General features: G+C 37.2%; 1 protein-coding gene across 6 annotated transcripts in view; it reads left to right on the top strand.

Moving 5' to 3' along the window:
• The window catches only part of ATP9B (ATPase phospholipid transporting 9B (putative)), a 301,811-nt gene that overhangs the window by 175,682 nt on the left and 100,971 nt on the right, over positions 1 to 25,158 (top strand). For all 6 annotated transcript variants that reach the window (XM_039523932.1, XM_039523933.1, XM_039523931.1 and 3 more), the window contains one exon: positions 4,077 to 4,153. In XM_039523932.1, coding sequence (XP_039379866.1) covers positions 4,077 to 4,153 — 77 coding nt within the window. The remainder of the gene's footprint in view (positions 1 to 4,076; positions 4,154 to 25,158) is intronic.

Raw genomic sequence — 25,158 nt, 5'->3', positions numbered from 1 at the left:
CAAATCTTCATCGTACTGGCATACCGGTCGAAGGGCATACCTGTCTCCTCCTAGAGGATTTCATCTTCGATGACGTTGTGCATCCACACCTCCTGTGTTTTGGCCCATGTTCCATAGAGCCACCTTACTGCACATTCCACTAGGGCTCAAGCTTCTCTGCTGCCTTCCTGGCTCACATACCCTTTCAGGGGATATGTCGTGCAACTACCTGGTCCTCGGTCCACACCTTTGCCTCATTGGTCCAAGAGTCCAGAGATGATGCAGCCTTTGGCTCAGCAGTTTTGCATTCTGCAACATCTAACTCCGACCCCACCGCCTACGTAAGGCTTGGGAATCACCTAACTGGAATGCATATGAGCAATCACTCGAAGAAGAAAAGACGGTTACTCACCGTTGTAACTGTTGTTCTTCGAGATGTGTTGCTCATATCCATTCCAGACCCGCCCTCCTTCTCCACTGTCGGAGTAGCCGGCAAGAAGGAACTGAGGGGCGGATGGGTCAGCAGGGGTATATATCCTGCGCCATAGCGGCACCACTCCAGGGGGCGCCCGGCCGACCCACCGAGTGTTGCTAGGGTAAAAATCTTCCGACGAACGTGCACGCGGCGTGCACACACCTAACTGGAATGGATATGAGCAACACATCTCGAAGAACAACAGTTACAACGGTGAGTAACCGTGTTTTACTCACCTTCTCGTAACTGTTGTTCTTGTCCATTCCAATACCCACCCTCCTACCCCTTTGTCAGAGTAGCCGGCAAGAAGGAACTGAAGGGGTGGCGGGTCGTCAGGCCTATATATTATGCACCATTGGGGCGTGACTCCAGGGGGCGCGCAGGCCGACCCGATGGATGCTGCTAAGGGAAAAATCTTCCAGCCAACGTGCACGTGCGTGTACACCTGATTGAATAACACATCTCAAAGAACAACTGTTATGAGAAGGTGAGTAACCATTTTATACATGCAAGGCTGGGTGGCCAGATGAGTCAGGGGGTAGAGGTGGCATTCCCTCCCCAAGCCCCACCAGTTGCCACCTACCCCCCCCCACCCCCCGGTCTCCACAATTTGAAAACCTCTGGTCTATTTGGACCACCGTATGGGAAGGGATTTTTCCACTGGAGACATTGGTGAGTGTCTGGTTTTTTTTTTTTTACTTTTTCTACAGTGGCTTGCAGACCTGGATGGTTAATTTTGGAATAGAGTAATACAAGCTAGAATTTTTAAAAAGCTGAAGAAAAAATACATTGTTTCAGCTTGCAGGCAGTGTCCAGTGCAAGAGGTGAAGTGATAGTGGAGGCCAGCTCCTGAAGTAAACACAAGCATGGTACCTAGAAGGCCACTGGCATCAACCTCAGTTGGTTTCTGCTGAGAGCATAGTTTAAACATAATGGGGTTGTACAAGTGTAATTCAGGGCATAATTGGACCTGCCGAACCTTTGTAACTGAGAATGATACATGAAAAGAAAATAATCTAACATAACATTTTGGTTTGCAGTGCTGCCACTTAGAAAATAATTTTAACAGTATTGTAAATTGAGTACATTTGGTATGGAAGTCATTGATCCTTGCAATGCCATGTTGAGAGTCATATTTCAGAACAGACCCACTCTTTCAAGAGTAGCTAGACTTTTGATATAGATATAGATAGTAATTTGCTGGGAGCACATATCCAGGAATGGAATTCTATTATGATTAACTTCTAAAACCAAGAATTATAGGAGAATATTTTGTTTTTGAGCTTTTAAAGTGCCTTGGGATTCTACGTTATGAGAGGTGTCCATGCAGTATATGAATGTAACATAAATATAACTTTGTTTGGAGAAAACTATTGTATGTAAAAATGGATTGTCTTGTTCATATATAAAATGTAATTTTCACTTTATGCATGATTTATTTGAATCTTTATATATATATATATATATATATATATATATATATATATATATATATATATATATATATATATATATAATTTCTTATTTTATGATTTATTAATGCTAGCCTGTAAAGAATGTGTAGAAAACTCTTTCTGCATTAGTCCTGGATGTCATGGATCATTTAAAGTTTTGGGCCTTTGCATTTTGAGCTGTTTACTGTAATAGTGATCTATATCTACCATAATTTAAAATTGGTAAGTTGCTTGCTGGTTATTTTTCCTTGCTTCTCAGACAGATTGTGTCTAGTATGATTAATTATTATTAATTCTTTTTCTTGCCTTGATGATTCTAGAAATGTTTAGAGTACATTTACGTTTATAAGTGGCCTTGTTCTGCCATCATGTGTATCTAATATTAATGGCACATTCATCTCTTGAATGAAGTAGATATAATGAATTAGTAAAAGAAGGGAATATTCTGATTCGTGATTCTACTTCAAGGCTAAAAGAGCGAGACTTTAACTGCTATTTGAAAAGCAAAAATAGATTTGAGAAGTTTCTCATAACTCCAAAATTGGTGACTTTTTTCTTTTGCTATTTTAAAAAATGAAAGCTTATTGCTTTTGATGATGATTTTAGATATATATTTTAATTTGTTTTGAAATAATATGTATAACCTGTTGCTTGAGACAAGTGATATATTACAGTGATAAGAGACCCAGATTATCTAATAAGTAGTAGCATTGAAGTACAACTAATCCCTTATTCTGCTGAATTTATAGACCATCTATATTGAAAGAAAAGAGTAAATATTTTTAGGTGGTCATTAGTAATTACTGGCAAGGAATGTGGATACAAGAATTTTACCCACATCTTAATTTTCAGCTGTCTCCTGCTTTCCCACTCACTTAATTCAAGCCACCCTTACTGTTTGACCTTTTAACATGAATATGTGCTTTCAAATGTGTATTGTCTTCCATGGTGCAAGCACAGTCTCTTCAGTCCATACTGTGGTCCTGATTAAGTCATTTTAAAAATATCAAAATAAAAATTTAAAGTATCTTGCCTTCATTAACCTGTGAGATGAAGGTTTGTAGGTCCCACATTTAAACTTTCTGATGATCCATAGGGTAAGCCACCACAATAGGCAAGGCATGCTTAGCATATTGTTGCTATGAAACATTTCATTTTTTAAAAATGAGGGACAATTCAAATATATAATTGTAATGCAACTAATTTCATATTTTACAGTCACAAAAAATTGCAGTGCTCGGGAAAATGAAAGATAAGTGTCCAATATTCTACCAGAAATAGTGATACAAGTGTGGTGATAATGTTTTTTAAGTTTTCTTTAATAGCTAACCAGATTTTCTGTCATGTTGTAAGTAAAAACTGACAGAAGGAAGGTAAGAGGAACTCAAAGTACTCCTGTATAGATTTTTGCCTCTTACAAATATAAGACTACTTGTGGTGTTCTGGTGATAGCTCATCTTTACCAGTTTGTAAGTGACAGCAGAGCTTGCACTGATTTTTAGTTACTGCACTGCACATATTCAGTAATATTAGAGAGACAAGGTAATACTAACTCACCATCTTCATCTCTATAATACCCTGGGACCAACATGACTACAGGAACACTACAAGCAAGATATTCAGCAATGTTGAATGAAATCAGAATTCACTGTGAGGGACTATCAGTGGGTCTTTAGAACATAGTGTGTGCTCTGTTTTTTAATGTTTTGTTTTAAAAGGTTTTAAGTTCAAATGTATTTTTAACCGTTAAAAATTTAGAGTGTGTTATTACTTTCACTGACATCAGTGAAAGAATATAATTACTTTTGTGGATGTTCATGAAGTGCTGTTAGCATGCTCTGTGATGTCAATGGAATGGCATTTATCAGTTCATTATCTGCTGTGATTTACATAAACATAATAAGGTAAATTTAGACAAAGCTTGTCATACAGTCCATGAAATATTGTTAGCTTTTTAATGCTAGGAAGCTTTTGTTACAATGGCTAAAACGAAAAAGTGTGAAATATTATTATACATGTAGAAAGACTTGTGCTTATATGATGTTTTTGCTTATTAAAGTGGCTTGTTTATAAGATAGTAATTACTTGTAGGTTTTTAATTCTATCATCTTACTCTTCATCTACCCATTTGGTAAAAATTCATAATCAACCCTTTTTATTTTCCCCAGGAACAGTAATTGGTGTTGTCATATACACTGGAAAAGAGACTCGAAGTGTAATGAACACATCTAATCCAAAGAACAAGGTAGGCTGGCATAACTAGAAGGACTGCTTGTTAAACACATTTTACTAACTTTTTAATATTTTTTTTCTTTCCGAAGTACTAAATTAGATAAATAAAACATCAGTTCACTAAATTTATGAGTAAATACCATTCTGTATTGCAGAAAACGGAGTATTTTAAACTGGCTTAATTTTAAATTTATTTGTGTAGCAGATGAGTTCTGTCTACTGGATGTGTCTTAATTATGTATATTATAAATTGCTGTGTCTCATTTCAGAAATACATCTTAAAATGACTATCTAAAAATGAAATTACAGTGGTCTGAAAACAGAGCAAGAGTAACGTATGCCTGCAGTATAGCTTTAGACCCTGATCCTACAAATTCCTCCCTGTGCACCTACGCTTGAGCTTGCACAGAGCCCCCTTGACTTCAAGTCAGCACACTGATTCAGTGGGGCTATGTGTGAGGAAAGAAGACCACCACAAAAAAATAGTTGCAGGATTAGGTTTTAGTTTGTGTACACTGCAGTCCAGGAAAAATGCACAACTAATCTAACATTAGAATGGTATTAGTTAGTTACACTTAGGTAAGTTTTTTGTTTTGTGTATGACAGAAGGTTCTCCCTCATGAGATTGCTTCCAAAGATGTCAAGTGGAGGAGTTGAGTGTTGTGTGCCTGGGCATGTGCGTGGTCTTCGAGTGCACGTTTACTGTGTGATGGTATAAGTTCTTGTTTGCTGTGAGGTGGAAAGGGGTAATTTAGTAAATTGCTGAATGTCAGGTTATTTTATTTTTTAAAAATACTAAAAAGATCTAGTTTAGAGAAATAAGAAATGGTAGGCCACCTCTTACTAATTGTTTCTCATACTTCAAAGATGGAATTATTGATATAGTTATTCATGAGACTATCTCAGGCGATGTGACTCTCAGTATTTTAGTTACAGGGGTTTTTTTATATACTCTATGGGATACCATCAAGGCCAAGCAAAATAATCACAGTCTTCAACCATGTTTATTTTATTATTTATTATTAAAGAAAGGAAAAGAAAACATTAAAACAACTGAAATGGCAAAATGCAAACGATAAACTGGTTACTTCCATTATAATTTCTTCTCTATGAGAGCATTTAGCAGAAATTATACCTTTGAGAGTGGATCATCCTTTGGAGGTGTTCTTCATTTGTAAGTGAAGACGGCATTATCTCATTTCCAAAATAATTGTGAATCCAGTCTTAGTATCTTATTAGATGCCTGGGCAAAATAATTTGTTTAAGGGCAAATGGATCCTGTTGGGCTACTTATAATAACCAGAAGGTTTACAATTGGGCAAAATAAGCCTGAACTAAATCCTATGAAATTGGGAAAAAAAATAATTAAATCAGTTACTTAGAAGAAGCCAGTTAAGGAGCTGTTTTGAGACAGGCAATCAACCAATATTAAGAACCTGAAACCCAGATAAATCCCACGGTTTCTCTGTTTGTCAATGTGTAGCCCCCCTCTCTTCTCTCCAGGAATATGTACTCTAACCATTTGGTGATTAACAGGAGAAACTGTTAATATTTTAAATTACAATTGCATTTCAGTATTCCAACAAAATCATAACAAGACCCTTAAACCTAGTCCCTTGACAGTGTTTTAGTTAACTTTCTCTCACCAATTCATGTTGAAGTTTGGGGAAGGTTTTCCTGGAGTTGGTTGTTTCTTGAGTCTTTTTAGTTCTTCTTAGCTGCTTATAATAGCTTACTCATAGAGATACGATGAGTTGTTGAGTGCTTGCTGTTTAAGCAGGGTAGGTGGGGGGGGGGGGCGCTCACTGAGAGTTTTTTATACTCTTCTTCCTATTTCCATGAAATTATAGGAACACACACCTTTTTCAGGCTGGTTTAGTTTCCAAGTTAGTTGCTGTCACTCTTTTGTTGGCCCAGTACTTCCACAGGTTTTCCTTAGATTCTTCTTCACCTTATGCATATATACTTTGTCTAATGAACTGGTAACATTTCCAATTGCTTTTGTTATTCTGGTGGGAAAATCCCAGATAACCTTTTAAAGTTAAAGTGCAGCTTTTATTTTTATTCATACAATTTTCTAAGATGTTCTTCAATTTTAGTAGAATCAAACAGGAAATAAACTTTGGTTCTCAGAAAGTTTAAACACCACTTTATATACAATATTTTAGTTCTCAAAACAGTTTTTTAATTAAAGAAATTTTATAATTTCTTTAGCCTAAATAGATATTAGAGAAGACTTTCTTAATAACAAATTTTGGAGAGATGTGGAATAGTTAGAGAGTTGCTTGAGCACTGCCAATAATAAATTAATTTTTCCAATTAGATAAATATTTTATACTTAAAAGGCTTCTTGTATTAATAAATGTGTTTTAGTAAGGACATAAGATTTCAGAATGATGCATTTAGCATTTTACCATTTACATAGCAATGATATTAGGAAATTATATGTGGACCTTTACATTTAGTTAACATATTTGCAAGTATGCATTTCACCAATGCATTGGTCATTTTAACATTTAAGTAATAAACAAAAGGTTTAGAATATTTCCAACTACACATGTTTTTGTTGGAGCTTTAAAGACATAAGCAGAGATTTTTCTCTGAAAAGTAAAGGGTTTATATAGTGCCACTTTACTCCTAGGTTGATTGCTCTGATAACACAACCTACATTCCTTTTTACAGTTAGGTCTCTTCCAAAAACATGAATATTTTACATGGGTTTATGCCTAAGGACATAGACATAAAGTTGCTAGTCCTTGGGAGACAGAAATAAAAACCTACTGGAATTTCTTTGATTAGCTTTAATATTTTGTAACATAACTAGCTAAATATACTATGTACTGTTATATTTTCAAGTATCCTGGCTATAGTTTACCTATAGCTATCTCTTAACATTCAGTAAAGAGGAAGACAAGTTTGTAATGTCTTAATATTAACAAAAATAAGTTATACTAATGCTATGATTATTTTGCGTCAATATTGAGATCTCCTTTTCACACTGCCCACCAGCTGCTGCGGTCATAGAACTTACTGTCTCCATTTTTGCCTGAGTGTTTTAACTAAAACGTTACTAATTTAGTCTAATAAAAATTTTAGTTTAGGTTTCGTTAAGGTAAGATACATTTTTCTAGTCCATCCTTTTCAGAATGAATTTCAAACTCTTTCTTTGTTAATCATATTGTGAGCACTGTTAAAGAAATATTTAGAAGCATGCTATACTCCTTAGACATGTTCAGATTTTGTTTTAAAGTATGTTCTCAAACAAAATACAGCATACTATGCAGAAAGACTAAAAGTTAGATAATGCACAGATGCAGTGAATTAAGAAAAGCTACATCTATCACAGAAAATTCAGGTGAAGAACTTTCCTTTTCCTCATGCATGAGGTAGTCTGCTATGCCTTGAAACATGGAAAGAAGTAAAGCCATTGGCGGGGAGTTATCAGGGTGCCGTAACTAGGAGTGCTGGGTTTGCGGCAGCACCCACTGGCTTAACTAATTATACCAACTGAATATATGGCTTCCATTATCTATAGCGTTTACAGTTTTGTTCACTGGTTTTTAGCACCCCATTACAAAAAATAATTTCAAGCACCCCTGGTGGGAATCACAGATGCTGACTCTAGAACTAAATATTTCAAATTGGTCATAAAGGAATAACGCAAGGATCGGACTTCTGAACCTCTGTCATCATCTCCTTCCCTTACAGTCTTTTTTCTCATCCTTCTTCCTCTCTCCACAGAGGTGTCTAAAGCTTTGCAGGATATGGTGACTTTCCCGTCTTTAGAAATCCTTTTTTTTCTTGGTTCAAAGAAAGCGGCATAAATCTTCTAATATTTTAGAACTGAGGAAGAGTATCCCTTCCAAAATGATGGACTACTGGAATCTGCAAAGGAGTTTTTGGTGCATCCAACCAAAGATCCATATGTGATTAGAAAGCCCTGAACAATTGTATTCTTTTTCTCCTGCAATTTCATTGTATTCTTGGTTCCTTAGTAATTTCTGCAGTTGCTGAATGGGTTAAGAACAACACGATTTCTAGACAACTTTTTTCATTTTGATAGAGACTTTCATTAACTGAAGCAGTCAGGGAAAGACCTGATGTTTGCCAGCATTTCTTGTGACGATAGCAAGTTATTAGAAATGGCCTGATATTGCTACTTCTTATGGAGCAAATTCTTATCCGTGGTCAAACCTTTCTCTAGAAGCTGAAAGTCTAGTAGTGAAGTTGACCATCCTAGAATATCAAGTGTGCTTTTTACAATGTCATCTAGCTCATTTATTTTTTTATTTATTTAGTGCAGTCATATTTTGCAGGTATTTTTGTCTTAACATGACTAGTTTATCCAGGAAGTAGAAGCTAAAATTCTGAATTTACCCATGTGGGAATAGATTTAATCAACAAAAAAGACAACCTTGGGTATTTTTAAATATACTAGACAAACTGCATGGTTTGGGGTTTAAGGTTGCATGAGCAACCAAATTCTGTCATTTTCAAAAATTGGGTGCTGAACTCAAAAATTAAAATTGCTGTATTTTCTAGGGTTTTTTAAGAAAAATGTTTTTTAAAGTATATTATGTGTAACTGTAACAACTCTTCCATCATTCATGGTATCATTATAAGATTTGAATTCTTGAAACTTCAGTAGTGCAACACAGCTTGAACTATGGGACTAACTGCATTGGTTGCCAACAGGAGCAGGTTGTTATCCCTGGGGAGAAATGGGTCACAGGAACCATGTGCAGTGTCTGGAAAGTAGTTGGTGGAGGTGGGTGGAAGCATGACTGAGCTGTTCTTTCCCTTTCTTCTCCTTCAACCTTTCTGAGAGGCTGTTTGTTCCCAAGGTTCCCAGTTCAATGCGTGCTGTTGCTTCTGCTTTGGCGCTGGTGGCATAGGCCCAGCTATGAATTAAATGTTCACGTTCACTTATTTTGGCATATTTCCAAAAAAAATTCTGACGGTACAAGCAAGAGAAGGGAAATCACAATTTTCAGCAGTTTACAACTCAGCTAAACCTGAATGGAATTTCATAGAACAAAGAAAAGGCACTACTTTTAGCCTGAGAGCTTTCCCACTGCTGAATTTCAAAGGCCAGCTGCAAACATCTGGAGGTGTTAGAAGGTCTCAAAATGTAACAAGAGTCTTTTTTATAATAGAAAGTATCGAGCAACCTAGTATAAGGTCCACTGCTATCTCCCCCTATAATAATTCCTGAAACCTGGGATGTATAAGGTAAGCATTGATGGGCCCTTAACTATTTGCCACTGCTTTAAAACTAACAAGAGACAAACAATGAAAGTTTCTAGTAACTGCTTTCCACTGACAGTATATTAGATGAAGTCTAGTATTCCATCAATAGAGAGGTGATTTATGTGGTTAACTGCAGTTAGCACTAATTAAAATTATATGCATAAATCTTCACTTGATGAAAGAATATGGACCACTGAATGCCTGTTTGTTAGTTTAAATAAGTTACTGTATAGTACATTATTTAATTGTAAATTCCAGGTGTTAAATAAGTTTGTATTCTTCCAGAAATAAGTTAACTATTTCAGACTGCATATATCATTGTTACTTAATATTAAGGGACTAATCCTATATGGAAGGCATAGATGAGTAGCCAGCTCATTTACAGCCCACATATTATGGAATGATACCCACCCCTTCTCACCAGCACCACCTCAGAATGTAGTAAATGGCAGCAAAGCAGTTATTGCTGCAAGCTTATAATGGCAGTATCTCCCAGAACTCCTGCACATCCACTATACAAAGGAGTTTCATACACCCACTGCATTCGGGCACCCACTGCTAACCTCATTCCACGCCCAATTCCTCTGAGAGATGAGGACTGAAAATCCACATGGAGAACACACCCTTGTAGCATACAGGATGTACCCCAGAATCCTGTTCCCTGCAGAACAGAAATAAACCAGTTCTGTTGATGTCAGAATCCTCTGAAGATACTGATGGGTAGGGGTAGAAGAGAAGACGACGCTCCTAAAGAAGTTTAAAGCAGCAGTTCTTCAATACAGGACAGTACATTCTAGAAGTGCCATTTGCACATACATGCTGTAACACTATTCATGTAGATATGCAATGAATAATGTTACAGTATTTTCTATTTTACAAAATCTAATTTATTCTTCAAAATACAGCAGAGCTTTTCAGCCTGTAAAATGTTGGAGGTATGAAGTACGATGTCAAACAAACAGATGTGAACAAAAGCTTTAAAGTTTTGTTTTCTGTTAATTTGCCTTTAAAAATCATATAATGTGATCCATTTGATACATAGACAGCCCAGATCTTTCAGTTTATTTCAAGAGCTCTGTTACACTACTCCAAATGGAAATGTATCATAGGTATTGACATGCCAATGAGTATGCAAAATATGATTCACATTAACTCCTGGAGTTCTCTAGTATTGTCCCTCAATGTAGAATTTGATACTGAAACAGCATTTACTAAGGGATATATAGACAAGCCCATTAGTGCTTATCTGTGATATAGTAGTCTGGCCAGGAGCAGGTTTATAGACAAATCCACATTCAAAATAATTATGGAGACTAAAAGCAGCCAAGCCTTTCATTACATGCGACTCAGATGCAGAAAATTTCTAGAATAATATTTAGCATCTAAATACAGATTTATACCTTCAATGAAATGTACAAACATCGCACAACTGTCTCGTGAATTAATTAGTAAAATCTTGTCTACATGGTGGAGTAATGTACTCCACAGGGATTGTGATTTCTTGAGCACACTAACATTGTGCATTAATTGGTGTAGACCCTGCTGGTGCGCATTAAAGGTTCCTTACTTAGTGTACTTTACTGCAATACTTTTTCTAATAGTACTACATTAAAGTGCACCTGCAGGGTCTACATGGACCAATTAATGTGTAACATGTTAGTGTGCTTTAGATATCACACCCTGTAGAGTGCATTACCCCACTGTGTAGACAAGCTCGCTTAGACAGAAAGGAAAACTGAGTCAGACAAGTTAAATGCTTACCCAAGACTTGCATAGTCACCTCAGGATTTCCTGGCTCCCAGTCCAGTGGTGGTTCTCAGACCACTAAGCCATGCTGCTTCTCGAAGCAAAGTGAGACAAACAAAGTTCTGGCCAATACCCAGAATGATCATACAATGATTTCGTTATTGATGCTTGTATCTTCAACTATGGAAGGAAACCTAAAGTCTGAGTGCTTCTGTGTGCACAAGGTTCTTTCATTTCAAAACAATGCAAATAGCTCTTAATCTTAGCAATAATCTTTCTAATGGGAATAGGTAAAAACCCTCAATTATAATGAACTAAAACTTCAGTTATAGACTGTTTCTTATAACCTAAACCTATAGTTACCAGGAAGATACTTATTTCAAGAAAAGAAAAAATTCTTCCAAGACGTTTAAAAAAAATCAATTGTGACAGGTTGCGGTTTTCATGCCATTCATAATAATAAGTTACTCAGAGTAAAAACATCAGGAATGAAATGACAATACAAATTGCTTGAAGCAGTTATTGCAATCCCTTGAGTATATTGATTTGTGTTTCTAATAAAGAGATGCTTTTAAATGTCTCACTGACAGAGACAGGTAATATGTGCCATTATGTGGATTAAAATGGCCACTTATTATTTTAATCTTAGTAACAGCATTTTTAAATAAAAGTTCAAAATGAAATCAATGCATATATGTATTTTCTGTGTGTTACATTTTATATCAAATTAAGACATTTGGGGAGTACCTTTTTGTAGTCAAAAGTTGTTCCGAATTTTTAAATAAACATGCAGTGTTTATATTGCATAAAATGATTAAAAAGATAGACACAATTATGTTTATATGTTACCCTATTTTACCTTGCAGTTTTATCACTGAAGAGGTATAAAAAATTTTGATTAAAGAAATACTTGTTTAAAATTTTCAGAGTGTAAGTTTCATAAAAGAAACCCCTCTGATGAAGTGGATAATAGGAGTAAATCCACGTGAATTAGTCTTCAGATAAATTTTTAGAGTGTCTATTAATACGAAAATAATTGTTCCAAAGCCTGATCAACAAAGGATTAAATAGAACAACAAACCTACAATAAAGTAATTCTGTGACATGTAGACAAGCTGCAGTATGGTTTTTAGGATTATGACAATACATGCACCGCCTTCGCTTGCATAATCAACACACTCTGATATTACAGCTGCTAACAATTAAAAGTTGTGTTCCTTCATGTGAAATGTGAACATAAATAGACTTATAATTTCAGGCAGCAGTAAACAGGCAAAGTGTTAAATGTTGAAAAAACAATCCTAATGGTAACATCTGGGATATATTTCTGTATCATAGTATTGTAAAGAATATCTAAACTAGTGAACTTAGTGATACTTTAGATTGTGTTTTAAATAAGCATTTCATTTTGCATTGAGAACGCAGGTATTTCATGTTAAATAAACTGTACCCATTGTTTGTCCAAATATTTGTGCGGTAGAGTATAATTACAATAGGTAATTGTGTGTGTGTAATATATGTCAATGTGTATCTGTGTAGTGTAGAAATAAAAACTGCTTCAAAGGTGCTTAATAATCCTTTGAAATTGTATGACCTGTACTTAGCAGCTAGTATTTTGCTAAGTCTAAACAGTGAGATTTAATACGTTATATATAAAATATGTGAATGTAGCAACTGTCCTAACAGTTCTATAAAATACTTCTTCCAGTGCTTGCCTGTCTAACAAGTGAGGGTGGTCTTGGAAACTCAACAGAGATCCTGCTGCATGGCAGGAAATATTTTGCTATTAGACTGCTGTGTTAAACCATATTTGTGGGGGTGGAGCACAAAACAACTGGTATTGTATTTAAAAATACCAAAACTTCAAATAGTTTGTGAAGGCTCCAATCCTGCAAAGATTTATGCAAATACTTATGTGACAGAATGCTGAAGCCTAACATGTGGGTCAGCACACTGATCACTGTGGCCTTGGCAATATCTAATTGAGGAAATAAGAAGGAACTAGCCAATCAGATGGGGGCAGAGGGTTGAGATGAGCTCACTGGCCAGTCAGCTGACTAGCTTGATAAATGGCAGGAAGGAATAGTATTAATGGGGATGGACAGGGCTAGCTGTGCCCAGACTGAAGGAAGGGTGATCCCTTTTTCTCCCAGGGCCTGAATTAACAGGGGCTGGAGGCAATAGGGTCATAGGTATTAAAATTGTTGTGTTGTACTGTACAGGTGTTGGTGGAGGGGACTTGAATAATTATACAGAGTGGACACTAAAAGAAGGGAGTCTAAGCAGTTTCTGTGTGGGGAGAACATATACTCTGTGGCAGCTTAATTTAAGTAGAAGCATAAATCTTCATGGGATTGGGGCCTTTAGCATGCATCTTTCTTCTACAGTAGGGCCACACTGGCCAAACTTGCATACTCTTATATAATCATCAGAACCTCTGTACTCCCTGGTGCTGGCTACCTGGATTGCAGTGCAGTGCAGGGAAAAGAGCGGGGGCTGCTTCGTCCGCCTCCTCCCCTGTGCAGTTGGTACAAGGTACCCACCTATATTGTCATGCAAGCGAAAGTACAATCTATATTTAATGTAGGGTACTTCCTGCTAGGAGCCAAGGGGAATCTGGAAGGTAGATGGAGTCTGAGAGATTCACAGTCTGCCTGCTGATCTGTATTGCTCCTTGCTTTGGAGCTCATAGCAAAGTCACAATTGAGTCCTTAATGACCAGGCATCAGTTTAATTATGGTTTACTTTTGTGTCTATCTTCTTAATATTTCAGCAATGTTTAGGTGTAGATGTTTTAAATTGTTTGGGGTCTTTAATGTCATAACTGTAGTATCCGTTTCAAATACTACAGCTCATGAAGTTGTCCAGCTATACTGAAAGGAGGACAGGAGACACTTGATATGGTTTTAATCAAGCTGCAACTTTATTATTAGATGTCTAGGACTACCCAGCAGATAAATGTACAATGCAGGTACTCCATAATCATTCAATATCTACCCAAGGGGCTTCTGCAAGCTTCCCTCTTTTTCCATCCAGGTCCCCCAGTCATAGGAGCCCTGAATCCCCCACTCCCATTCTGCTTCTTTAATAAACACTTTTAAAGTCTTTTACCAAGTCATTTTTCCAGTCAATATATGCCGTCCCTATGCAGTACTTGCACTGGACATCTGCCTCACACTTACAAAATGAGTTGTGACATAATAGCCTAAATCCCCTCCCTACTCATCATAACAGAGCCCTCCCTGAATCCACTGTGGGGCAGGCAAAAAAACCCACTCCACCTTGGCTAATCTGGTGGTTAGGGAAAAATTCCTTCCCAGCCCCCCTAGAAAGGAGCAGCTAATATGATGCCCACAGCAGGACCTGACCAAACCTGATATTTTGCTTCCTCAAGGGGAGGGTGGATGGGTGCTGCTATGCCTGGTTTGGAGAAAAGAGGCTTCTTCCCCTGTGCTTTGCCCCTTTTTGACCTCCCTCAGACCTTCCAGTCCTTGTGGATGAATCAGCGTCACCATGCTGACCCACTCCCCATTTTGCAGTAACTTCGGAGCCTATTGCTTCTCCCCCGGCAAGCCAGACAATGCCCTCCTCCCCGTTAAAGGTACTGTGCAGTCGTTCTCTAAGAGGCCTTTGGATGTGCTGTTTGTTTAATATTCATTTGTCTAATTAAATGTCATTGTATTCCTAATTTTCAGTTCAAAGAACCTCCACATTGTATTTTAAAAAATTAGTGACTCAGATGCAAACCCAAGCATATCTATGGATTGTTCTGATATGTAGCATGCTGTGTGAGGTTAGAATTTGACTGTCTATGTTCATTATTTTTTCTTTCAGGGCTGTTGAAATATGTGGCTAATCCATAGAAATTTCTGTAGTAATTTGTAATGTGGATAATAGTGAATATTATAAACAACTTGGTATTAGCATGGAATTGCATTATATCCACTTTCCTACCAAATGAGTTAATCATATTGATATTACATTTAATACCTTAGATTTTATCGTAAAACACTATTGAAATTGCCATTTGTTGATTAGTTTTCTGTTGATTAATACAGTTTTAAAAAACTGAACATACATCCCACTGCACATTATTCTGATGATGCTCTGATTATTACAGTAATTTTAAGATTATAGATAGATTATAATTTATAACACATCTTTGAGATGAAATTTTTTCAGAAATTGGGCAATAGATATAAAGTTGACGTTTCTATAACAAAATAGAATTCTTACTAAATCCTTTTTCTATATCTCAATGTACTTTCCAAAGACACATGAAGTACATGTATTACATTATAGAATTTATTACCCACCTGATTGGCTAAATTGAAGCTCAGTGTAGATGCTGCAGTCTTTTGCTACAGGATGGCCAAATTGGAACTGTTGGCCTTTGCAGTTCATAGAATCATAGATTATTAGGGTTGGAAGGGACCTCAGGAGATCATCTAGTCCAACCCCCTGCTCAAAGCAGGACCAATTCCCAAATGGCCCCCTCAAGGATTGAACTCACAACCCTGGGTTTAGCAGGCCAATGCTCAAACCACTGAGCTATCCCTCCCCACCAAACTTTGTACAAACTTTGTATTATTCTTTCAAAATATTATGAGTGTCAAATTCCTAAAAATCTCACCTGTAGTTATTTGTTGGCATTATTTTATGTAAGAGATGGTATTTTAAATTGATCTAAGTGTATTGATATACTGTCCATAGTCCCATGGCACTGCTCTCTTCAAGACCTGGAGGAGGAAGTTGCTGAAATCATGAGTTCAAATTTACACAGCATGAGACAAGTGCTTTTGAAATATATATTTTCTTTTTCCTTTACCTGTGAACATATTGCATCGGTTCTGCAAACTTCTATTTCCACATTGTGTATCCTTTATGCTATTTTTTGGGTTGATTTAGCAGGTGGAGTTGGATGAGCAAGAAGGGGAAGCATTTTCATTATCTTACTGTTGGACTTTATTGAAAAATTGAACAGATACTTGAGTTTTATTTCTTACTACAGTACAATATTGTTGATGGAATGGCATATGCAGTAATATATAATAGAAATATAGTAATAACCATAGATTCACTGAATTTCTAGATGTTACTATCAGATTGGTCAATCTTGATTTTATAAACAATGAATAGGAAAAAAATTGAAATTCAGATAAAAGCATAAAAAAGGTCTAACAAATATAAATGTAACATTAGTATGTAAGGTGTATATATACCTATTCAAGCATGTTATTTATGTTTGTTACAACTTAGAGAAGGATTTATTTTGTTTTGCTGAAGTATTTAGTCATTCAGACAACAATTTTCTTAACTTAAAGTCAACATTTTGTTGTTTTATTACAATTATAAAAATTGTTTCATTGCCTAAGGATGCAGACACGGTCTGAAAGACACACAAGACAGAGAAGGGAATTTTCTTAATGGATCAATTTAATATGTTTTTAATTCCAAACAATATAAAGAAAAATGATTTCTTGCAAGGTTTAATTTCAGTCTAAAATGATATATTTGTTTTATTCTTTGGATAAACGTAGATATGGTAACATCAACATTATTATACTGCAATGACTGTTCATTCTGTCTCATTGGCAGTCAAATCAGCTTGCTATGGAATGCAATTCCAGCCTAAAAATCAGATTGAATTGTGCTCTTCACAATGCTTTAATCAGTAATCAATTCTATTTGGATAGATATTTCTTAAACCTTGGCTTTCTGGATAAAGTTGGACCTGTCAATGCTAAAGGTCACTTATAGATGTTAATTAACCAAGAGGGAAATTAACAAACTAAGATTATTTATTTATTTTGCCTGACATTTTGCGATATTGTCATTCTTACCTATCTGTGGTGTAGGGGGAAAAAAACTTTTTTTAAAACACACAATTGTTTTTTTATAAGGCTGAGATGCATAGTAAGCCATGTAATCTTAGGTTGGTTCTTCAGGTAAAACTGTTATTGGTGAGGGCCCAACCCTGCTTTCATAGACATCAAAAGGAGCAGAATTGGGTCCTAATGGTAAAAAGGTAAAATGAGAATTGGAAAGACAAAAGAGAGTCTGTGGAATAGTATTTGTGTAGTGAGGCTTAAACATTAAAATAACTCTTAAGTTATACACTGTATATGCAGCAAGATGCATCATAATTATCTCAGTCTCTTCCTTTAGAAATGTGAGTAATTTTTGTTAACATGAGAGCAGCATTGGCAGACACACACATCAGTGAATCTGCCTGGTGTGCCTAAAATGAGCACATAAATAGTTTTTTATACTGCTATCACTTGTAGGCAGTGCTCAAAACAGTGAATTTAAAATGTACTTTATATAAAAAAGCTTCCATCCTGTTTTAATATGACTGAATATCAGAAGCATAAATCCTCTGTGTACCCATTCAACATCAATTTAAATAGTAGTAATCTTTAACATGCCTCCTAATTGTTAAACTAGTATTAAAGCTGGGTTTCAGGGTGGGTGTGACTCAGTGTCTCAAATGTTTTTTTTTCTTTTCAGCAAGTTATATTCACCAGTTGTAGACTTAGAAATGTTAATGTTAATTATAAATGTTACTTTGTTTTACATTTCATATTTTTTGTCGAGAGGTAGCCTCCTGGATTTCCCCCATTTAATTTGAAGTGGATCCACTACTTTGGACAGAAGTTATAACTCATGGGTATTTCTGATCAATCCAGTGGAATAGAGACTGAGTTCCTTTTTCTGAAAGCTCCTTTTGCTGCATATTTGTTCAATTGGCCATACCCTCCTCTTTACATGCAGAAATGTTTCCTCTGAGATAGTTTCCTTTGTGATAGTATTTCTAAAAAGATTATTTTCCCCTGAACAATTAGTTTCCCTTTATTTTTTTTCTGGAAATTCTGCAGGAGGAATGAAGTGCAGTGCTTGAGGGAAGATTCACTTAGCACCTCCTGCATTTAACTCCCCTCTGCCCAGCACCACCAATGTTTAAACAGTTCACCTGCTCCTGCATGTGGTCCAACATATTGGAGACACTCTCAGAACAAAGCAGTTCTATCACCTGAGACTTGCCTGCCTCCCCTTTAGAATTGCCATTGTGGGAGCCAGACCTTCACTGCTCTGGCAAACTGATTATTTGTATAATGTTCTTTTTTGTACCAATACTGGTGGTCTGCTCATCAACAGAAGATGAATCAAGTCATATATCCTGCCAGTCAGCTCAGGTGGAGGAAGGAAAACTTGCTCAGGGGAAACCCCTCTTATGGTATGTCTGCACTGTATCTAGGAGGATGCTTCCTGGTACAGGTAAACAGACATGCGCTAGCACTGCTTGAGCTAGTGTGCTAAAAATAACATTGTGGCCATGGCAGCAGAGTGGGTTGCTCAGGATAGCCACCCAAATACAAGCCCACTTAACCCCCTTACTACGTATCCTAGTGGCTACCCTGAGCCACTACCCATGTAGTTTCACTGCTATTTTTAGAGTGCTAGCTTGAGCAGAGCTAGTGCATATCAGTGTAGCTGCACTGGGAAGCATCCTCCCAGCCTCAGTGTTGACATATCCTCCTACAGCTGTCATAATTGCTTACTGTTATCTAACGGACTTCAAAAGAGGCTTAAAAGTAGCACTGGTTTTATTTCTGCTGCTGCGATTGGGGACTCCTATGATTGGAATAGCAGGGAGCCAACCCCCCATTCTTATAGCCCACTTTAACCCTCCTGTGAGGCGGGGGTGGATGGGAAGGTCCCGGCAATGGATTTGGAGGGAAGAAGAGGGGAGCTGATGGAAGCCCCTCACCCCAGGTATGGTAAGGTCCCGGCAATGGATTTACTGGAGGGGCATGGATGGAAAAAGAGGAGGAGCTGGTAACTCCCTCCCCTCCCCTGGGTAATTATGGAATAAACATGGGGTTACCTGCACTGTACACTGTTAGCTGCCAGGTAGTCCCAAACATCTAATAATAAAGTTGTGGCCTAATTAAACCCATGTCAAATATCTCCTGTCCTTTTGGCATAGTCAGACCAAAAAAAAACAAAATCTAGAAGTAGAATAGCAAGGTTGTTGTAGATCACTCTCATTGGTGAGAATCTGTGCACTCTTATTTGAAATAAGGGGGAAAATACATTTTTGGTTAAACGTATATTGTAGTGAAAGTAAAATCTGTCCATGGTCTTTCAAAGAGTGATCAAAATTTTGTAACTGCACATTGAAACATTTGATATTTGTCTTAATCTATACCATAAATATAATACAAAAGATTTTGACCTATTAAACTGGTTATTCAATGGTGTGCCAGATGATATACTACATAACCTGAGAATGGGAAGGTCTTTAATAATCGGTTCTTTGTACAACACTATATGGGTTAACCTTACTTGTTTTGGAATTTGCAGTTATGCTGCTTGTAAATAAGAGAGACTCTTTTTTACATTACTGTGAAATTCTCCTTGATATATTGTGTCTAGATTTAAGTTTTGTTTAATTTCCAATATATTTTCAAAATAAATTGTGTGGGTGCATTCCAGTTCTTCCTCTTGCCTCCCCAAGTAAAGATGTGTGATTTTAGAACCAAACCAGTTTTAACTTCTATACCTTAAAGCTGAGATAAAGATTGGGTAAAGAGACAAGTTTACCAGTAGAGAAATCTGTGTAACAATTTTTTAGAATAGTAATCTAGAGAATCAATAAAAAGTGAGCTTGTAAGTCAAATGGTATAATAAGAATTTGGCTGCCTTGAGAGCTATTGTGGAAGTGACAGGAAGATGAGGAAGACAGCATATACTACAAAGTATTGTAGGTGCTTAAAATAGTCTTTTTAGAACTAGTTCATTTAAATTCCAGTCATTATAGAGCCATTTGCTTATCATTGTCATACTTTTACTTTGAGAGTAAACTAAAGAAATACTTGCAGTATTTCACTGTATAAAATTAATCTGATGACCAAATTCAGTTTACTTCAGTGTGCTTTTTTATATAGCTATGAACAACAGACTGTAATGTCAGGCTTTAGATTTGTTTAATAAAATCATATTGATGCATTTCTAATATCAAGTAATACTTTGTTAGAGAACAATATTTTAATATAGACCTAAATCCATTAATATGCCAGACATTTGATTGTGTTAGTTTCCCTAGAATTGGATGACTAAGTGTATTTCATAAAAATGTTTGGGTATATATTGTTTGCTTCCAGATAGATAAGCCATGGTCTTCAAAATTCCCAAAAATTAAATGAAAATGTTCTGTTTTGGACTTGTGCCAAAAATATACAGCATACATTGTGTTTAATGCACCTTTGGGATCAAGTCTTGTGACATACGGTTGTACCTATTTGGTGCATCATACAGCAGAGCTTCAGAGTTACGAGCACCTCGGGAATGGAGTTTGTTCATAACTGAACAAAATGTTATGGTTGTTCTTTCAAAAGTTTACAACTGAACATGGACTTAATACAGCTTTGAAACTTTACTAGGCAGAAAAATATGCTTTTAACCATCTTAATTTAAATGAAACAAGCAGAGAAATAGTTTCCTTACCTTGTCAAATCTTTTTTAAACTTTCCCTTCATTTTTAGTAGTTTAACACAGTACTGTACTGTATTTGCTTTTGTGTGTCTCTCTCTGCTGCTGCCTGATTGCATACTTCCAGTCTCAAATGATGTGTATCGTTGACCGGTCAGTTTGTAACTCTAGTGTTTGTAACGCTGAGGTTTTACTGTATTTCCAAAACAATGCTGCTGTGCTTGTTTGTTAAAGTTCGTTAACAGACTGTCCTTAGTTACATGGAAATTCATGCCCAGAACTGGACCTTGAACTATGGTACCATATACTAATTGTTAGTGACCCATCACATATTAATGAATTGCAAACAACGAAGTGAAATGGCAATAATCTGAACATCTGGGCCAGAACAGGATTATTACTAAATAAGTTTTTCCACTTGTTAATTTTGTCTTATGTTTTTTTTATTTTATATTATTGCTGTAATATACTCAGTTTTTTAAGAGAATAAATAAATAAATTGTGTAAATTATTCATATTCAGAAGACTATCATTTGAATGTTTGAGCTGTGATCATGATTTTTATTTAAAAAATTAAGGACTGACTTTAAAAGTGAGCTTTTTTCTAAAGAGATCACGACTAAATTTCTACTCTTAAGTTTAACTGTCACTGTTAAATATTTCTTATTTCTAGTTGCATTTGTCTAGTTGAACTTTCATACATAGTTATACCTATAGCTGCTAGTTAAAAGGCCCTCTAGCATCAGGCATTTTCCCCATGTGTAGGTACAGTACTTATGGATCATGATCAAGTCACCTCTTAAATTTCTTTTTAATGAGCTGAGTAGATTAAACTGCTTAAGTCATTCGCTGTAATGCATGTTCTCCAGACCTTGAATAATTCTTGTGGTGTTTCTCTGAACCCACTCCAATTTTTCACCATTTATACAGAGTTGTCATTTCTGTTGTGAATATTGTCATTTCTGTTGCAAAGCATATCAGTTACCTTAGGCATCCAAGTATTACACTGGAATTCAGTATTTGGGAGATACATCTGTGTCAATGTGAATGTGGTCCAGGTAGTCTTCTCTTTGGTGAGTTGTACTGGAATTTCTGTAACAGATGATCTCCCTTTCTAGGTTTACATTTCATCTTTTACTTTCACTAATGTGAGTTTAACAGCCCTTGAAGCCCACTAAACATCAAATATCAGGATTCAAAGTGATCTGAGATGTTGGTGCTAATATATATATATTATTGTGGATCTTGTAGTCTCCAACGAAATAACTCTATTTATAGAGGTAGAAAGTCATAATGCTGGCTTGGGTATACGTTCAACACTGCTGTTCCTAATTCAGATAGAATCAAGTATCTTGTTTATACTTTTATGGTCAAGTTACGTGTAACTTTCTGAACAAATGTGGCTGTTGCCTTTGCCTTGTAACTCCGTTCAGTGTGTAAGACCAGGGATTGCTTTAAACTTGAAACCAGTGTACTAGTTGGCAAATGAAATTGGGACTTGACCTGTAAGATGGACAGAAATCATATGTAATAACTTATGGATCTTCCTTTCCTGAACTATTTCACCCAGGGTAGATGTTCTTGCATAATTTTACTTATATTGTTCCCTTTCCCGTCATCTTTTCTGAGTATAAATAATTCTCTGAGATATACAAAATAGCCTTAGTTTCTTGTTCCTTTTATAAATTGGAGACAGTTGTTTTGTGGAAACTTTACTCAACCTTAGTTTCCAGGAGTAGAAATCCAGTCAAATAGTATCTCTTAGAGAAGGGACAATAGATTACCAGTAAATCAGCTTCTCTGAAGATACCATTTCTATTTGCATACCTACCTATCATTCAGAATTAAGAGTTATGCTTTTAGATTATTGGCTGTCTTGTCATCTTATCACACTGAGATATATTTCTTGTATAAATTAGGCTTACAGGTCGAGATACTTTTTGCTTCCTTCTCTTCAAGGAATTGTTAATTGCGTTTTGATTTACTGCTTAATTGTCAGTATTTTAATAGCCTACTACAGCGATTCTCAAACTGGGGTCCACGAAGGTACTCCAGAGGGTCCGCTAGCCCCGCAGATCAACTTCTCCCCCTCCCTCTTTCAACTCCTCTCTCTCCCTCACAGTGCCTCCTGCATTCTGCTGAACAGCTGTTCACCAGTGTGCAAGAGGCACTGGGAGGGAGGGGGAGGAGGGAGGCTGGGGCATGCTCGGGGGAGGGGGTGGAAAGAGGCAGGGAAGAGATGGGGCCGGGCCTGGGGCTGAGCAGGAGGCTTGGGGGGTCTGCAAAAAAAATTAAATCAAAATGAGGGTCCTCGGGTTGCTAAAGTTTGAGAACCTCTGGCCTACTATTTATATCCTGCTGCCTCTCATCTGTGAGACTCACTGCATCCCTTATCTGCTTCATACTGTGTTTTCCTCCATTTTTCTCACTTCCTTCCACTCCACTTGTTCCATTCTTCCTCCTTTTTATCTTTACCACTCTATTGTTTCCTCCAGTTCCATCTACTCTTTCTCGTCATTCCATCCAACCAAATCCAGATTCCACATCCATTCCCTCTTCTGACCACATAACATTTGACTAAGTTCTAGCCTTTCCTCTTTGTTCACGCAGCTAAACTCTCATCTGGATCCTCCTCTTCTCTCATCATGTCTACTGCAGCCTTCTCCTCTCTGGTCTTGCCAAATCACATCATGTCCCACTTACATCTGTTCAAAAATCTGCTGCAAAGATAATTTTCTTGGCACATCATTTCAATCATGTTACTCCCTCTCTTTTCATCCCTCTACTGACTTTACCGTCTCCAGCCCATCAAACATAAACTACTTGTCTGTGCTTTTAAAGCTCTGTACCATCTCTACCCCCACCTATCGCCTCTTACGCACTATCAAGAAGTTGACTCCTATGTCTTCTTTTCATGGTCCATATGTTAAATTTTCGAACAGCCACCTTGGTGATTTCTCACATGCTGCCCTCGTGCATGGGAGGAGCACTACATAAACAACTGCAAAGCCACCACATTGATCTCCTTCAAATCCCTTTTTAAAATTCTCCTCTGCTGTCATCACTGCAAAAAAAATTGACAACGGTTAGACAATTGGTCTGCTTTTCATGCTGATCAGTACTGTCTCATTACCTTGTGCTCCCCCTGTCTATTCTGTTTTATATCCATCTGTTGCTTCTTGTCTTTACTTAGATTATAAACTCAAAATAATGGTTCCCACCCTAAAGTTATTTGTTTATAGAATGCCTAATCGAATGGGGCTCTGATCCATGATTGGGATTCTTAGGCGCTAAAGCAGTTCAAATAATAAATAATAATTGAAGCACAACAGAGGGCACTCACAGTTGTTTTGTGAATGAGACACATCTACTTGTGCTTCAAAGGCGGAAAAACTTTGGCTCTGGAAGTTTTAGAAATGAAAAGTCAAATGGTATCTTCAAAGAAACCAAATTACAAGTACATTTCCCTTTTTCTCCTGTAGTTGCATCAATGTCTCATTCATCTGCACAAAGATACTCCAACACAAAAGGATGTTTGCTAAGGGGGTTGTTATCTTGCTGCAACAATATTCTCCTGACTTTAGCCTTGCCTGGAAAAAAAAATACTATAGCATTTTCACCCACCTTTTCATTGTAGGCTGCCATGTTTCCATTCTATAACCCCATTCCTTTTATTCACTCCACTTCAAGCAACTAATCTGCTTTTCTCTGTAACTACAGTCAGAGTGTTCAATAGTTTTTCTAAGGGCTTGGCTACACTGGAGAGTTGCAGCGCTGGTGGTGGCTTTACAGCGTTGCAACTCACTCACTGTCCACACTTGCAAGGCACATACAGCGCTGTATCTCCCTGGCTACAGCGCTGGCTGTACTCCACGTCTGCCTGGGGAATAACGACTGCAGCGCTGGTGTGCCAGTGTAAACAGTGATTAATCTTACTACGCTGTAGCTGACTTCCGGAATTTTCCCATAATACTTTTAACTAAAGAACTCTTTGTTTTGTTATGATGCCTCTCTTTGTTTTGTTGTGAACTCAGGGCTCCTGGAGCTGCTTATCTAAAAAACAAACACAGCTACTGTTTGCTGTGAATGAGGCAGGCAGGGGGATGAATGTCCACAGCTAGTGTTTGCTTGAGGAGAGAAACAGCATGGTGGGGGGAGGGGGGGGAGAAGGGAGTCCGTCGGAGCAGCTGCTTATCTGGTCTGAAGGCTATTTGCACTTAAGAGTGTAGGGGAAGTGGTCGGAATTTGAAAGGCAGGGAGCTGACACAGTGTCGGCTCCAAAAATCCACACTCTCTCTCTCTCTCTCTCCCCCACACTCCCTGTCACACTCCACCCCACCCCCCTCTTTTGAAAAGCACGTTGCAGCCACTTGAACGCTGGGATAGCTGCCCATAATGCACCACTCCCAACACCGCTGCAAATGTGGCCACATTGCAGCGCTGGTAGCTATCAGTGTGGCCACACTCCAGCGCTTTCCCTACACAGCTGTACGAAGACAGCTTTAACTCCCAGCGCTGCACACCTGC

This window comes from Mauremys reevesii, linkage group 2 (genome assembly GCF_016161935.1).
Source record: "Mauremys reevesii isolate NIE-2019 linkage group 2, ASM1616193v1, whole genome shotgun sequence".
Taxonomy (NCBI): domain Eukaryota; kingdom Metazoa; phylum Chordata; order Testudines; family Geoemydidae; genus Mauremys; species Mauremys reevesii.
The sequence above is the reverse complement of the archived record's forward strand: the minus strand, read 5'-3'. Positions and strand labels throughout refer to the sequence as shown.